Source organism: Bombina bombina, chromosome 2, assembly GCF_027579735.1.
Source record: "Bombina bombina isolate aBomBom1 chromosome 2, aBomBom1.pri, whole genome shotgun sequence".
Lineage (NCBI taxonomy): Eukaryota > Metazoa > Chordata > Amphibia > Anura > Bombinatoridae > Bombina > Bombina bombina.
Genome location: NC_069500.1, coordinates 1,062,917,461 through 1,062,935,497, shown reverse-complemented (window position 1 = coordinate 1,062,935,497; position 18,037 = coordinate 1,062,917,461). Strand labels below are relative to the sequence as shown.

Sequence of the window (18,037 nt, the reverse complement as noted above, 5' to 3'; positions counted from 1 at the left end):
CACTACACCCTTGGTTTCTCCTTTCTCGTTGGTCCTTGGTCGAATGACTGGGGGTGACGTAGAGGGGAGGAGCTATATGCAGCTCTGCTGGGTGAATCCTCTTGCACTTCCTGTTGGGGAGGAGTAATATCCCAGAAGTAATGATGACCCGTGGACTGATCACACTACAGAAGAAAGGAATTTATCAGGTAAGCATAAATTATGTTTTCTCTTGTAAGGTGTATCCAGTCCACGGATCATCCATTACTTGTGGGATATTCTCCTTCCCAACAGGAAGCTGCAAGAGGATCACCCACAGCAGAGCTGTCTAAATAGCTCCTCCCCTAACTGCCACCTACCAGTCATTCTCTTGCAGCTCTCGACAAGATAGGAAGTAGCTAGAGAGATGTGGTGAATTTATGTAGTTTATCTTCAATCAAAAGTTTATTATTTTCAAATGGTACCGGAGTTGTACTGTTTTAGCCTCAGGCAGAAAGTTGAAGAAGAGTCTGCCTGTGGTTTTTGATGATCTTAGCAGGTTGTAACTAAGATCCATTGCTGTTCTCACACATAACTGAAGAGATGAGGTAACTTCAGCTGGGGGAATGGCGTGCAGGGTCTCCTGCTATGAGGTATGTGCAGTTTAAATTTTTCTTGAGAAATGAATATGCTAGAAAATGCTGTTAATACAGTTTAATTACAGTTTGATTACAGTGATTTAATAACGACTAGTATCATGCCTGCTGTAAAAGGTAATATTCTTATTACTTTCTCACACTGAAAATAAGATAACGTTTGCTGGAAGTGTTTAAACGTTTTTTTTCTACATATTGGTGATAAAACTTTATTGGGGCCCAGTTTTTTCCACATGGCTGGCTAGATTTTGCCTAGGGATAGTTTTTTATGGCCCTCTCACTGTGAGTACAGGTTGGGAGGGGCCTAATTTCAGGCCTAAATTGTGCAGTAGTTTTTGCAGCTTGAGAGTTCCAGCTTCCCTGAAGGAGTCCCCTGAACACTTAGGACCTCTACAAAGGGTGTTTGTGCCTTCAAAAGTCGTTGTATGTGCAGGTAGGGCCACAGCAGAGCTGTGGCAGTTTGTTGTGACTGTTAAAAAACGTTTATATCGTTTTTTTGATCCGGTTTTGAAACTAAGGGGTTAATCATCCATTTGCAAGTGGGTGCAATGCTCTGTTAGTCTATTATACACACTGTAAAAATTTCGTAAGATTTACTGCTTTTTATCACTGTTTTTCAATTTCTAACAAAATTTGTTTCTCTTAAAGGCACAGTACCGTTTTTATTTTTTGCTTGTTTACATTTATCAAAGTGTTTTCCAAGCTTGCTGGTCTCATTTCTAGTCTGTTTAAACATGTCTGACATAGAGGAAACTCCTTGTTCATTATGTTTAGAAGCCATTGTGGAACCCCCTCTTAGAATGTGTACCAAATGTACTGATTTTACTTTAAGTTATAAAGATCATATTCTGTCTTTAAAAGATTTATCACCAGAGGAAATTGACAAGGGGGAAGTTATGCCGACTAACTCGCCCCACGTGTCAGAACCTTTGACTCCCGCTCAAGGGACTCCCGCTCAAGTGGCGCCAAGTACATCTAGCGCGCCCATGGCGTTTACTTTCCAAGACATGGCGGCAGTTATGGATCATACCCTTACAGCGGTATTGTCCAAACTACCAGGGTTACAAGGAAAGCGAGACAGCTCTGGGACTAGAAAAAATACAGAGCTCTCTGACGCTTTAGTAGCTATGTCTGATATCCCCTCACAATATGCAGAAGCTGAGGCAGGAGAGCTTCTTTCTGTGGGTGATTTTTCTGACTCAGGGAAGATGCTTCAACCTGATTCTGATATGTCTACATTTAAATTTAAGCTTGAACACCTCCGCGTGTTGCTCATGGAGGTTTTAGCTACTCTGGATGACTGTGACACCATTATAGTGCCAGAGAAATTGTGTAGATTGGATAAATACTATGCAGTGCCTGTTTACACTGATGTTTTTCCAATACCTAAAAGGTTTTCAGAAATTATTACTAAGGAATGGAATAGACCAGGTGTACCGTTCTCTCCCCCAACTATTTTTAAGAAAATGTTTCCAATAGATGCCGCTACACGGGACTTATGGCAAACGGTCCCTAAGGTGGAGGGAGCAGTTTCTACCCTAGCTAAGCGTACAACTATTCCCGTCGAGGACAGTTGTGCTTTCCTAGATCCAATGGATAAAAAGTTAGAGGGTTACCTTAAGAAAATGTTTATTCAACAAGGTTTTATTCTCCAGCCTCTTGCATGCATTGCCCCGGTCACTGCTGCTGCGGCCTTCTGGTTTGAGTCTGGAAGAGGCCTTACAGGTAGAAACTCCATTGGATGATATACTTGACAAGCTTAAAGTGCTTAAGCTAGCCAATTCATTTGTTTCTTGGCTTAATTCCTGGTCAGCTGACGTTACTTCAAAGTCTAAGCTTCTCAACATTCCCTTCAAGGGGCAGACCCTATTCGGGCCTGGACTGAAGGAGATCATTTCTGATATTACTGGAGGAAAAGGTCATGCCCTTCCTCAGGATAGGTCTAATAAATTAAGGACCAAAAAAACTAATTTTCGTGCCTTTCGAAACTTTAAGACAAGCGCGGCATCAACTCCCTCTAATGCAAAACAAGAGGGAAATTTTGCCCAGTCCAAGCCGGTCTGGAGACCTAACCAGGCCTGGAACAAAGGTAAGCAGGCCAAGAAGCCTGCTGCTGCCTCTAAGACAGCATGAAAGATCAGCCCCCGATCCGGTAACGGATCTAGTAGGGGGCAGACTTTCTCTCTTCGCCTAGGCTTGGGCAAGAGATGTCCAGGATCCCTGGGCGTTGGAAATTGTGTCCCAGGGATATCTTCTGGACTTCAAAGCTTCTTCCCCAAAAGGAAGATTTCACCTCTCACAATTATCTGCAGACCAGATAAAGAGAGAGGCATTCTTACATTGTGTTCAAGACCTCCTAGTTATGGGAGTGATCTACCCAGTTCCAAAGGAGGAACAGGGGCAAGGCTTCTATTCAAATCTCTTTGTGGTTCCCAAGAAAGAGGGATCCTTCAGAACAATCTTAGATCTCAAGATCCTAAACAAATTTCTCAGGGTCCCATCTTTCAAGATGGAGACTATTCGAACCATCCTACCTATGATCCAGGAGTGTCAATACATGACTACCGTGGACTTAAAGGATGCTTATCTTCGGTTATCTTCGGTTTCTCAGGTTCGCCTTCCTAGACAGGCATTACCAGTTTGTGGCTCTTCCCTTTGGGTTAGCTACGGCACCAAGAATCTTTACAAAGGTTCTGGGGTCACTTCTGGCGGTCCTAAGGCCGCTGGGCATAGCAGTAGCCCCTTACTTAGACGACATTCTGATACAGGCGTCGAATTTCCAAATTGCCAAGTTCCATACGGACATTGTTCTGGCATTCCTGAGGTCTCATGGGTGGAAAGTGAATGAAAAGAAGAGTTCTCTATCCCCTCTCACAAGAGTTTCCTTCCTGGGAACTGACAGAGGCCAGGTTGTCAAAACTTCTAAATTCCTGCCGTGTTCTCTATTCTACTTCTCGCCCTTCAGTGGCTCAGTGTATGGAAGTAATCGGCTTAATGGTAGCGGCAATGGACATAGTGCCGTTTGCCCGCCTACATCTCAGACCGCTGCAACTCTGCATGCTCAGTCAGTGGAATGGGGATTACACGGATTTGTCCCCTCTACTAAATCTGGATCAAGAGACCAGGGATTCTCTTCTCTGGTGGCTATCTCGGGTCCATCTGTCCAAAGGTATGACCTTCCGCAGGCCAGATTGGACAATAGTAACAACAGATGTCAGCCTTCTGGGCTGGGGTGCAGTCTGGAACTCCCTGAAGGCTCAGAGATCGTGGACTCAGGAGGAAGCACTCCTTCCGATAAACATTCTGGAACTAAGAGCGATATTCAATGCTCTTCAGGCCTGGCCTCAGCTAGCTGCGGTCAGGTTCATCAGATTTCAGTCGGACAACATCACGACTGTAGCTTACATCAACCATCAAGGGGGAACAAGGAGTTCCCTAGCAATGTTGGAGGTTTCAAAGATAATCGATGGGCAGAGATTCACTCTTGTCATCTATCAGCTATCCATATCTCAGGAGTAGAGAACTGGGAGGCGGATTTTCTAAGTCGACAGACTTTTCATCCGGGGGAGTGGGAGCTCCATCCGGAGGTATTTGCACAGTTGATTCAACTTTGGGGCAAACCAGAACTGGATCTCATGGCGTCTCATCAGAACGCCAAGCTTCCTTGTTACGGTTCCAGGTCCAGGGATCCAAAGGCAGCACTGATAGATGCTCTAGCAGTGCCTTGGTCCTTCAACCTGGCTTATGTGTTTCCACTGTTTCCTCTGCTCCCTCATCTGATTGCCAAGATCAAACAGGAGAGAGCTTCAGTGATTTTGATAGCACCTACGTGGCCTCGCAGGACTTGGTATGTAGATCTGGTGGACATGTCATCCTCTCCACCATGGACTCTGCCTCTGTGACAGGACCTTCTACTTCAGGGTCCTTTCAACCATCCAAATCTAATTTTTCTGCGTCTGACTGCTTGGAGATTGAACACTTGATTTTATCAAAGCGTGGTTTCTCTGAGTCGGTCATTGATACCTTAATACAGGCGCGAAAGCCTGTCACCAGGAAAATCTATCATAAGATATGGTGTAAATATCTTCATTGGTGTGAATCCAAGGGTTGCTCATGGAGTAAAGTCAGGATTCCTAGGATATTATCTTTTCTCCAAGAAGGATTGGAGAAGGGTTTATCAGCTAGTTCCTTAAAGGGACAGATTTCTGCTCTGTCTATTCTTTTGCACAAATGTCTGGCTGAGGTTCCAGATGTTCAGGCATTTTGTCAGTCTCTGGTTAGAATCAAGCCTGTTTTTAAACCTGTTGCTCCGCCATGGAGTTTAAATTTAGTTCTTAAAGTTCTTCAAGGGGTTCCGTTTGAACCTTTGCATTCCATAGATATTAAGCCCTTATCTTGGAAAGTTCTGTTTTTAGTAGCTATCTCCTCGGCTCGAAGAGTTTCGGAGTTATCTGCTTTACAATGTGATTCCCCTTATCTCATTTTCCATGCAGATAAGGTAGTGTTACGTACCAAACCTGGTTTTCTGCCTAAGGTGGTATCTAATAAAAATATCAATCAGGAGATTGTTGTTCCGTCACTGTGTCCTAATCCTTCTTCAAAGAAGGAACGTCTATTACACAATCTTGACGTGGTTCGCGCTTTAAAGTTTTATTTACAAGCTACTAAAGATTTTCGTCAAACATCTGCATTGTTTGTTGTCTACTCTGGACAGAGGAGAGGCCAAAAGGCTTCGGCAACTTCTCTATCTTTTTGGCTAAGAAGTATAATCCGCTTAGCTTATGAGACTGCTGGCCAGCAGCCTCCTGAAAGAATTACAGCTTATTCTACTAGAGCGGTAGCTTCCACATGGGCTTTTAAGAATGAGGCTTCTGTTGAACAGATTTGTAAGGCGGTGACTTGGTCTTCGCTTCATACTTTTTCTAAATTCTATAAATGTTGATACTTTTGCTTTTTCGGAGGCTATTTTTGGGAGAAAGGTCTTACAGGCAGTGGTGCCTTCCGTTAAAGCGCCTGCCTTGTCCCTCCCTTCATCCGTGTCCTATAGCTTTGGTATTGGTATCCCACAAGTAATAGATGATCCGTGGACTGGATACACCTTACAAGAGAAAACAAAATGTATGCTTACCTGATAAATTTATTTCTCTTGTGGTGTATCCAGTCCACGGCCCGCCCTGTCATTTTAAGGCAGGTGTTTTTTATTTTTAAACTACAGTCACCACTGCACCCTATAGTTTCTCCTTTCTCTTGCTTGTCTTCGGTCGAATGACTGGTAGGTGGCATTTAGGGGAGGAGCTATATAGACAGCTCTGCTGTGGGTGATCCTCTTGCAGCTTCCTGTTGGGAAGGAGAATATCCCACAAGTAATGGATGATCCGTGGACTGGATACACCACAAGAGAAATAAATTTATCAGGTAAGCATAAATTTTGTTTTGTTGTGCATACTCTCTGATATTTGTGTGATCTGTCTATGCTGAGGCTAGCTGTATACTGCTGTGACCTGAGTGCTCCGGTTTTCTTTTATGTTATTAGCTCAGTTTCTAAAATGAGAAGGGTTATACTCTGGGAAAGGTCCCCTGATGATTAACTGGGCAGCAAGCAGATTTTCATACACATTAGCTGAGGAAATACTGGCTGAATAGATTGTGGTACTAATGTATTCTTTCCAATGTGTATCCAGGGACAGTAAAGTCATAATTAGGCATTCATGATTCAGACAGATCATACAATTTAAACAACTTTCCAATTTACTTCTATCATTTAATTTGCTTCCTTCTCTTGTTGTCCTTTGCTGAAAGGTTTTTCTTGGAAAGCTCAGGAGCAGCAAAAAACCTAGGTTCCCGCTGCTGATTTTTGGCTGCATATTTATTTATATAAAGATTGTCATTGGCTCACCCATGTGTTCAGTTAGAAACCAGTAGTGCATTGCTGCTCTTTCAACAAATGATACCAAGAGAATGAAGTACATTTGATAATAGAAGTAAACTAGAAAGTTGTTTAAAATTGTATGTTCTACCTAAATCATGAAAGAAAAATGTTGGGTTTCAGGTCCCTTTAAACATTATTTGTACGCTGCATGATATTGTACCTTCATACCTGAGAAGACATTGCAATTGATAATACAGCTTCATTTTGTTAAATGACTAGTATATTGTTTAATGTTGATTTATTTTCACTGATTTCCCTATCTCCAAGCACCCTTACAAACTAGTCACAAACTGATACACAGGCCTAGCTACTCACACTAAAGACTAGCACCTCATACACAGGCCTAGCTACTCACACTAAAGACTAGCACCTCATACACAGGCCTAGCTACTCACACTAAAGACTAGCACCTCATACACAGGCCTAGCTACTCACACTAAAGACTAGCACCTCATACACAGGCCTAGCTACTCACACTAAAGACTAGCACCTCATACACAGGCCTAGCTACTCACACTAAAGACTAGCACCTCATACACAGGCCTAGCTACTCACACTAAAGACTAGCACCTCATACACAGGCCTAGCTACACACACTAAAGATTAGCACCTCATACACAGGCATAGCTACTCACACTAAAGACTAGCACCTCATACACATGCCTAGCTACTCACACTAAAGACTAGCACCTCATACACATGCCTAGCTACTCACACTAAAGACTAGCACCTGATACACATGCCTAGCTACTCACACTAAAGACTAGCACCTCATACACAGGCCTAGCTACTCACACTAAAGACTAGCACCTCATACACAGGCCTAGCTACTCACACTAAAGACTAGCACCTCATACACAGGCCTAGCTACTCACACTAAAGACTAGCACCTCACACACAGGCCTAGCTACTCACACTAAAGACTAGCACCTCATACACAGGCCTAGATACTCACACTAAAGACTAGCACCTCATACACAGGCCTAGCTACTCACACTAAAGACTAGCACCTCATACACAGGCCTAGCTACACATACTAAAGATTAGCACCTCATACACAGGCCTAGCTACTCACACTAAAGACTAGCACCTCATACACAGGCCTAGCTACTCACACTAAAGACTAGCACCTCATACACATGCCTAGCTACTCACACTAAAGACTAGCACCTGATACACAGGCCTAGCTACTCACACTAAAGACTAGCACCTCATACACAGGCCTAGCTACTCACACTAAAGACTAGCACCTCATACACAGGCCTAGCTACTCACACTAAAGACTAGCACCTCATACACAGGCCTAGCTACTCACACTAAAGACTAGCACCTCACACACAGGCCTAGCTACTCACACTAAAGACTAGCACCTCATACACAGGCCTAGCTACTCACACTAAAGACTAGCACCTCATACACAGGCCTAGCTACTCACACTAAAGACTAGCACCTCATACACAGGCCTAGCTACTTAACTTACACTAAAGACTAGCACCTCATACACAGGCCTAGCTACTTACACCTCATACACAGGCCTAGCTACACACACTAAAGACTAGCACCTCATACACAGGCCTAGCTACACACACTAAAGACTAGCACCTCATACACAGGCCTAGCTACACACACTAAAGATTAGCACCTCATACACAGGCCTAGCTACACACACTAAAGATTAGCACCTCATACACAGGCCTAGCTACACACACTAAAGATTAGCACCTCATACACAGGCATAGCTACACACACTAAAGATTAGCACCTCATACACAGGCATAGCTACACACACTAAAGACTAGCACCTCATACATAGGCCCAGCTGCTTCACAAGAAGATAACCAGCTCTGAAAAGAGCCAAATGCTTGGTTGCTAATGAGGCATTTAAATACCCATGCCTATCAAAGAGTACCAACACCTTTTTACCCCCCCAAAAAACATAATTTATGTAAGAACTTACCTGATAAATTCATTTCTTTCATATTAGCAAGAGTCCATGAGCTAGTGACGTATGGGATATACATTCCTACCAGGAGGGGCAAAGTTTCCCAAACCTCAAAATGCCTATAAATACACCCCTCACCACACCCACAATTCAGTTTAACGAATAGCCAAGAAGTGGGGTGATAAAAAAGTGCGAAAGCATATAAAATAAGGAATTGGAATAATTGTGCTTTATACAACATCATAACCACCACAAAAAAAGGGCGGGCCTCATGGACTCTTGCTAATATGAAAGAAATGAATTTATCAGGTAAGTTCTTACATAAATTATGTTTTCTTTCATGTAATTAGCAAGAGTCCATGAGCTAGTGACGTATGGGATAATGACTACCCAAGAAGTGGATCTTTCCACACAAGAGTCACTAGAGAGGGAGGGATAAAATAAAGACAGCCAATTCCTGCTGAAAATAATCCACACCCAAAATAAAGTTTAACGAAAAACATAAGCAGAAGATTCAAACTGAAACCGCTGCCTGAAGTACTTTTCTACCAAAAACTGCTTCAGAAGAAGAAAATACATCAAAATGGTAGAATTTAGTAAAAGTATGCAAAGAGGACCAAGTCGCTGCTTTGCAGATCTGGTCAACCGAAGCTTCATTCCTAAACGCCCAGGAAGTAGAAACTGACCTAGTAGAATGAGCTGTAATTCTCTGAGGCGGAGTTTTACCCGACTCAACATAGGCAAGATGAATTAAAGATTTCAACCAAGATGCCAAAGAAATGGCAGAAGCTTTCTGGCCTTTTCTAGAACCGGAAAAGATAACAAATAGACTAGAAGTCTTACGAAAAGATTTCGTAGCTTCAACATAATATTTCAGAGCTCTAACAACATCCAAAGAATGCAACGATTTCTCCTTAGAATTCTTAGGATTAGGACATAATGAAGGAACCACAATTTCTCTACTAATGTTGTTGGAATTCACAACTTTAGGTAAAAATTCAAAAGAAGTTCGCAACACCGCCTTATCCTGATGAAAAATCAGAAAAGGAGACTCACAAGAAAGAGCAGATAATTCAGAAACTCTTCTGGCAGAAGAGATGGCCAAAAGGAACAAAACTTTCCAAGAAAGTAATTTAATGTCCAATGAATGCATAGGTTCAAACGGAGGAGCTTGAAGAGCTCCCAGAACCAAATTCAAACTCCAAGGAGGAGAAATTGACTTAATGACAGGTTTTATACGAACCAAAGCTTGTACAAAACAATGAATATCAGGAAGAATAGCAATCTTTCTGTGAAAAAGAACAGAAAGAGCAGAGATTTGTCCTTTCAAAGAACTTGCGGACAAACCCTTATCTAAACCATCCTGAAGGAACTGTAAAATTCTCGGTATTCTAAAAGAATGCCAGGAAAAATGATGAGAAAGACACCAAGAAATATAAGTCTTCCAGACTCTAAAATATATCTCTCGAGATACAGATTTACGAGCCTGTAACATAGTATTAATCACAGAGTCAGAGAAACCTCTTTGACCAAGAATCAAGCGTTCAATCTCCATACCTTTAAATTTAAGGATTTCAGATCCTGATGGAAAAAAGGACCTTGTGACAGAAGGTCTGGTCTTAACGGAAGAGTCCACGGTTGGCAAGAGGCCATCCGGACAAGATCCGCATACCAAAACCTGTGAGGCCATGCCGGAGCTACCAGCAGAACAAACGAGCATTCCTTCAGAATCTTGGAGATTACTCTTGGAAGAAGAACTAGAGGCGGAAAGATATAGGCAGGATGATACTTCCAAGGAAGTGATAATGCATCCACTGCCTCCGCCTGAGGATCCCGGGATCTGGACAGATACCTGGGAAGTTTCTTGTTTAGATGGGACGCCATCAGATCTATTTCTGGAAGTTCCCACATTTGAACAATCTGAAGAAATACCTCTGGGTGAAGAGACCATTCGCCCGGATGCAACGTTTGGCGACTGAGATAATCCGCTTCCCAATTGTCTACACCTGGAATATGAACCGCAGAGATTAGACAGGAGCTGGATTCCGCCCAAACCAAAATTCGAGATACTTCTTTCATAGCCAGAGGACTGTGAGTCCCTCCTTGATGATTGATGTATGCCACAGTTGTGACATTGTCTGTCTTAAAACAAATGAACGATTCTCTCTTCAGAAGAGGCCAAAACTGAAGAGCTCTGAAAATTGCACGGAGTTCCAAAATATTGATCGGTAATCTCACCTCCTGAGATTCCCAAACTCCTTGTGCCGTCAGAGATCCCCACACAGCTCCCCAACCTGTGAGACTTGCATCTGTTGAAATTACAGTCCAGGTCGGAAGCACAAAAGAAGCCCCCTGAATTAAACGATGGTGATCTGTCCACCATGTTAGAGAGTGTCGAACAATCGGTTTTAAAGATATTAATTGAGATATCTTCGTGTAATCCTTGCACCATTGCTTCAGCATACAGAGCTGAAGAGGTCGCATGTGAAAACGAGCAAAGGGGATCGCGTCCGATGCAGCAGTCATAAGACCTAGAATTTCCATGCATAAGGCTACCGAAGGGAATGATTGTGACTGAAGGTTTCGACAAGCTGTAATCAACTTTAGACGTCTCTTGTCTGTTAAAGACAGAGTCATGGACACTGAATCCATCTGGAAACCCAGAAAGGTTACCCTTGTCTGAGGAATCAAAGAACTTTTTGGTAAATTGATCCTCCAACCATGATCTTGAAGAAACAACACAAGTCGATTCGTATGAGATTCTGCTAAATGTAAAGACTGAGCAAGTACCAAAATATCGTCCAAATAAGGAAATACCACAATACCCTGTTCTCTGATTACAGACAGCAGGGCACCGAGAACCTTTGTAAAAATTCTTGGAGCTGTAGCTAGGCCAAACGGCAGAGCCACAAACTGGTAATGCTTGTCCAGAAACGAGAATCTCAGGAACTGATAATGATCTGGATGAATCGGAATATGCAGATATGCATCCTGTAAATCTATTGTGGACATATAATTCCCTTGCTGAACAAAAGGTAAGATAGTCCTTACAGTTACCATCTTGAACGTTGGTATCCTTACATAACGATTCAATATTTTTAGATCCAGAACTGGTCTGAAAGAATTCTCCTTCTTTGGTACAATGAAGAGATTTGAATAAAACCCCATCCCCTGTTCCGGAACTGGAACTGGCATAATTACTCCAGTCAACTCTAGATCTGAAACACATTTCAGAAATGCTTGAGCTTTTACTGGATTTACTGGGACACGGGAAAGAAAAAATCTCTTTGCAGGAGGTCTCAACTTGAAACCAATTCTGTACCCTTCTGAAACAATGCTCTGAATCCAAAGATTGTGAACAGAATTGATCCAAATTTCCTTGAAAAAACGTAACCTGCCCCCTACCAGCTGAGCTGGAATGAGGGCCGCACCTTCATGTGGACTTAGAAGCAGGCTTTGCCTTTCTAGCTGGCTTGGATTTATTCCAAACTGGAGATGGTCTCCAAACTGAAACTGCTCCTGAGGATGAAGGATCAGGCTTTTGTTCTTTGTTGAAACGAAAGGAACGAAAACGATTATTAGCCCTGTTTTTACCTTTAGATTTTTTATCCTGTGGTAAAAAAGTTCCTTTCCCACCAGTAACAGTTGAAATAATAGAATCCAACTGAGAACCAAATAATTTGTTACCCTGGAAAGAAATGGAAAGTAAAGTTGATTTAGAAGCCATATCAGCATTCCAAGTTTTAAGCCATAAAGCTCTTCTAGCTAAAATAGCTAGAGACATAAACCTGACATCAACTCTGATAATATCAAAAATGGCATCACAGATAAAATTATTAGCATGTTGAAGAAGAATAATAATATCATGAGAATCACGATGTGTTACTTGTTGCGCTAAAGTTTCCAACCAAAAAGTTGAAGCTGCAGCAACATCAGCCAAAGATATAGCAGGTCTAAGAAGATTACCTGAACACAGATAAGCTTTTCTTAGAAAGGACTCAATTTTCCTATCTAGAGGATCCTTAAACGAAGTACCATCTGACGTAGGAATAGTAGTACGTTTAGCAAGGGTAGAAATAGCCCCATCAACTTTAGGGATCTTGTCCCAAAATTCTAATCTGTCAGACGGCACAGGATATAATTGCTTAAAACGTTTAGAAGGAGTAAATGAATTACCCAAATAATCCCATTCTTTGGAAATTACTGCAGAAATAGCATCAGGGACAGGAAAAACTTCTGGAATAACTACAGGAGATTTAAAAACCTTATTTAAACGTTTAGATTTAGTATCAAGAGGACCAGAATCCTCTATTTCTAAAGCAATTAGGACTTCTTTAAGTAAAGAACGAATAAATTCCATTTTAAATAAATATGAAGATTTATCAGCATCAACCTCTGAGACAGAATCCTCTGAACCAGAGGAATCATCAGAATCAGAATGATGATGTTCAGTTAAAAATTCATCTGTAGGGAGAGAAGTTTTAAAAGATTTTTTACATTTACTAGAAGGAGAAATAACAGACATAGCCTTCTTTATGGATTCAGAAACAAAATCTCTTATATTATCAGGAACATTCTGCACCTTAGATGTTGAAGGAACTGCAACAGGCAATGGTACTTTACTAAAGGAAATATTATCTGCTTTAACAAGTTTGTCATGACAATCAATACAAACAACAGCTGGAGGAATAGCTACCAAAAGTTTACAGCAGATACACTTAGCTTTGGTAGATTCAGCACTTGACAGCGATTTTCCTGTAGTATCTTCTGACTCAGATGCAACGTGAGACATCTTGCAATATGTAAGAGAAAAAACAACATATATATAAAGCAAAATTGATCAAATTCCTTAAATGACAGTTTCAGGAATGGGAAAAAATGCCAAAGAACAAGCTTCTAGCAACCAGAAGCAATAAAAAATGAGACTTAAATAATGTGGAGACAAAAGTGACGCCCATATTTTTTTGCGCCAAATAAGACGCCCACATTATTTGGCGCCTAAATGCTTTTTGGCGCCAAAAATGACGCCACATCCGGAACGCCGACATTTTTGGCGTAAAATAACGTCAAAAAAATGACGCAACTTCCGGCGACACGTATGACGCCGGAAACGGAAATAGAATTTTTGCTCCAAAAAAGTCTGCGCCAAGAATGACGCAATAAAATGAAGCATTTTCAGCCCCCGCGAGCCTAACAGCCCACAGGGAAAAAGTCACATTTTAAGGTAAGAAAAATGTTAAAATGCATTATCCCAAATATGAAACTGACTGTCTGAAAATAAGGAAAGTTGAACATTCTGAGTCAAGGCAAATAAATGTTTGAATACAAATATTTAGAACTTTATAAACAAAGTGCCCAACCATAGCTAGGAGTGTCACAGAAAATAAGACTTACTTACCCCAGGACACTCATCTACATATAGTAGATAGCCAAACCAGTACTGAAACGAGAATCAGCAGAGGTAATGGTATATATAAGAGTATATCGTCGATCTGAAAAGGGAGGTAAGAGATGAATCTCTACGACCGATAACAGAGAACCTATGAAATAGACCCCTTAGAAGGAGATCACTGCATTCAAATAGGCAATACTCTCCTCACATCCCTCTGACATTCACTGCACGCTGAGAGGAAAACCGGGCTCCAACTTGCTGCGGAGCGCATATCAACGTAGAATCTAGCACAAACTTACTTCATCACCTCCATCGGAGGCAAAGTTTGTAAAACAGAATTGTAGGTGTGGTGAGGGGTGTATTTATAGGCATTTTGAGGTTTGGGAAACTTTGCCCCTCCTGGTAGGAATGTATATCCCATACGTCACTAGCTCATGGACTCTTGCTAATTACATGAAAGAAAAGCTGTGTGTGTGTGTGTGTGTGTGTATATATATATATATATATATATATATATATATATATAGTAATTTCTATGTTTTTTGTAAAATATGTACGCAAACAGTTTAACATTATATTGTCCTATTTGTAGGGAGAAGCAGAGGCTCCATACAGCTGCTGAAATCTTTATGGAGATAATTCAAAAGAGAGATTTTCCTGATTTTATCACAACATACCTGAATCTGGACCATTCCTTTCTCAGTGGCAAATTTTAAATGATCATTTTGTATGTCAAATATCATCATATTTTTCTGAAAGTAATTAAGTATTTTGAAATAGAACCACCAGAGCATGTAGCATTAGTAGTAGTACATTTGAGGGGAAATGAGTCAGTGAACAAACTTTTGGGTAACTAAATCCTTAAAAAAAAATTAGCTGTGTGTCTATAGACATAGTCCTTTGGATAAGCAACTTGATAATTTTCTTAATCCTATTTATTGTCAAATGTAGCATTTATAGTTATAACATGCAATCTTATGCCTAGAGTGATTATATTACTCAATATTTGAAGTATAGGTGGTTTCTTAATCATTATATAATGCATATCTACTTGATCATTACATTTCACTTCACTACTGCTACATATTTAAAAGAACGTTAAACACCTCATACTTTTGTATAAAAATGTGCTTGTCCGAGGTGGGCATGAGAAAGTATGACTCCCCATTGTTCACACCTGGAATGTGAATAGCTGAAATCCTGCAATAGTAATGTTCTGCCCAACTGATAATGCGGGACACTTCCTTCATTGCTAAGGAACTGCATCCTTGATGATTGATGTAAGGCACTACTGTGACATTGCCTGACTGTAATAAAACAGAAGATTCCGGCCTGAGGTCAGTCCAACTCTGGAGAGCCTTGAAGATTTTCCGGAGTTCCAGAATGTTTATTGGTAACTTTTCCCAACTGAGGAGACCACACTCTCTGCAACCCCTGACCACACCCCAATCTTGCAGGCTAACATCTGTGGAAATTACAACGCACACTGGCCAAAGAAAAGAGCACCCCCTGAACAAAAGAGTAGATCAGCACTTCAGAATTCACCTCACAGTAGGCAAAAAAATTACTGAAAAATATAAAGAAGAGGGCACACCAATAGTGATGGCACTTGTGAGTACAGCATGTTTGTATTACTGTGATATCTGCTACAGTGACATACTTCACTATTGGGGCGCATTCATTACATATTGGCCCTAACAATGGGGACTCATAAGAGGCCAAAAACTTGCTTTATCTTTCTGACAACCAATCCTATTCTATTACTATGCACCAGAGTAATTATATTGTTGTCCATTTGAAGCATCTACTATTACAACTGTAAAAATGGCCTTTGCTTACTAGCACAAAACAGGTTTCTTTTGTAGCATAACTTTTTTTTTTTTTTTTAGTTTTTTGATAAACTTTATTGTTGAAAAAACATAATTTATGTAAGAACTTACCTGATAAATTCATTTCTTTCATATTAGCAAGAGTCCATGAGCTAGTGACGTATGGGATATACATTCCTGCCAGGAGGGGCAAAGTTTCCCAAACCTTAAAATGCCTATAAATACACCCCTCACCACACCCACAATTCAGTTTAACGAATAGCCAAGAAGTGGGGTGATAAGAAAAAAGTGCGAAAGCATATAAAATAAGGAATTGGAATAATTGTGCTTTATACAAAAAAATCATAACCACCACAAAAAAAGGGCGGGCCTCATGGACTCTTGCTAATATGAAAGAAATGAATTTATCAGGTAAGTTCTTACATAAATTATGTTTTCTTTCATGTAATTAGCAAGAGTCCATGAGCTAGTGACGTATGGGATAATGACTACCCAAGATGTGGATCTTTCCACACAAGAGTCACTAGAGAGGGAGGGATAAAATAAAGACAGCCAATTCCTGCTGAAAATAATCCACACCCAAAATAAAGTTTAATGAAAAACATAAGCAGAAGATTCAAACTGAAACCGCTGCCTGAAGTACATTTCTACCAAAAACTGCTTCAGAAGAAGAAAATACAACAAAATGGTAGAATTTGGTAAAAATATGCAAAGAGGACCAAGTTGCCGCTTTGCAAATCTGAACAACCGAAGCTTCATTCCTAAACGCCCAGGAAGTAGAAACTGACCTAGTAGAATGAGCTGTAATCCTATGAGGCGGAGTCTTACCCGACTCAACATAGGCAAGATGAATTAAAGATTTCAACCAAGATGCCAAAGAAATGGCAGAAGTTTTCTGGCCTTTCTAAAACCGGAAAAGATAACAAATAAACTAGAAGTCTTTCAGAAAGACTTAGTAGCTTCAACATAATATATCAAAGCTCTAATAACATCCAAAGAATGCAACGATTTCTCCTTAGAATTCTTAGGATTAGGACATAATGAAGGAACCACAATGTCTCTACTAATGTTGTTGGAATTCACAACTTAGGTAAAAATTCAAAAGAAGTTCGCAACACCGCCTTATCCTGATGAAAAATCAGAAAAGGAGACTCACAAGAAAGAGCAGACAATTCAGAAACTCTTCTGGCAGAAGAGATGGCCAAAAGGAACAAAACTTTCCAAGAAAGTAATTTAATATCCAATGAATGCATAGGTTCAAATGGAGGAGCTTGAAGAGCCCCCAGAACCAAATTCAAACTCCAAGGAGGAGAAATTGACTTAATGACAGGCTTTATACGAACCAAAGCTTGTACAAAACAATGAATATCAGGAAGAATAGCAATCTTTCTGTGAAAAAGAACAGAAAGAGCAGAGATTTGACCTTTCAAGGAACTTGCGGACAAACCCTTATCTAAACCATCCTGAAGAAACTGTAATATTCTCGGTATTCTAAAAGAATGCCAAGAAAAATGATGAGAAAGACACCAAGAAATATAAGTCTTCCAGACTCTATAATATATCTCTCTGGATACAGATTTACGAGCCTGTAACATAGTATTAATCACAGAGTCAGAGAAACCTCTTTGACCAAGAATCAAGCGTTCAATCTCCATACCTTTAAATTTAAGGATTTCAGATCCTGATGGAAAAAAGGACCTTGAGACAAAAGGTCTGGTCTTAACGGAAGAGTCCACGGTTGGCAAGAGGCCATCCGGACAAGATCCGCATACCAAAACCTGTGAGGCCATGCCGGAGCTACCAGCAGAACAAACGAGCATTCCTTCAGAATCTTGGAGATTACTCTTGGAAGAAGAACTAGAGGCGGAAAGATATAGGCAGGATGATACTTCCAAGGAAGTGATAATGCATCCACTGCCTCCGCCTGAGGATCCCGGGATCTGGACAGATACCTGGGAAGTTTCTTGTTTAGATGAGAAGCCATCAGATCTATTTCTGGAAGTTCCCACATTTGAACAATCTGAAGAAATACCTCTGGGTGAAGAGACCATTCGCCCGGATGCAACGTTTGGCGACTGAGATAATCCGCTTTCCAAATGTCCATACCTGGGATATGAACCGCAGAGATTAGACAGGAGCTGGATTCCGCCCAAACCAAAATTCGAGATACTTCTTTCATAGCCAGAGGACTGTGAGTCCCTCCTTGATGATTGATGTATGCCACAGTTGTGACATTGTCTATCTGAAAACAAATGAACAACTCTCTCTTCAGAAGAGGCCAAGACTGAAGAGCTCTGAAAATTGCACGGAGTTCTAAAATATTGATCGGAA

The 18,037-nt window shown here is 41.0% G+C and overlaps 1 protein-coding gene across 2 annotated transcripts in view; it reads left to right on the top strand.

The window, feature by feature from the left end:
* The window catches only part of LOC128650027 (uncharacterized), a 273,926-nt gene extending 258,713 nt beyond the window's left edge, over positions 1 to 15,213 (top strand). For both annotated transcript variants that reach the window (XM_053703680.1, XM_053703679.1), the window contains one exon: positions 14,470 to 15,213. In XM_053703680.1, coding sequence (XP_053559655.1) covers positions 14,470 to 14,593 — 124 coding nt within the window. In that variant the 3' untranslated portion in view covers positions 14,594 to 15,213. The remainder of the gene's footprint in view (positions 1 to 14,469) is intronic.
* Positions 15,214 to 18,037: the final 2,824 nt, after the last annotated feature.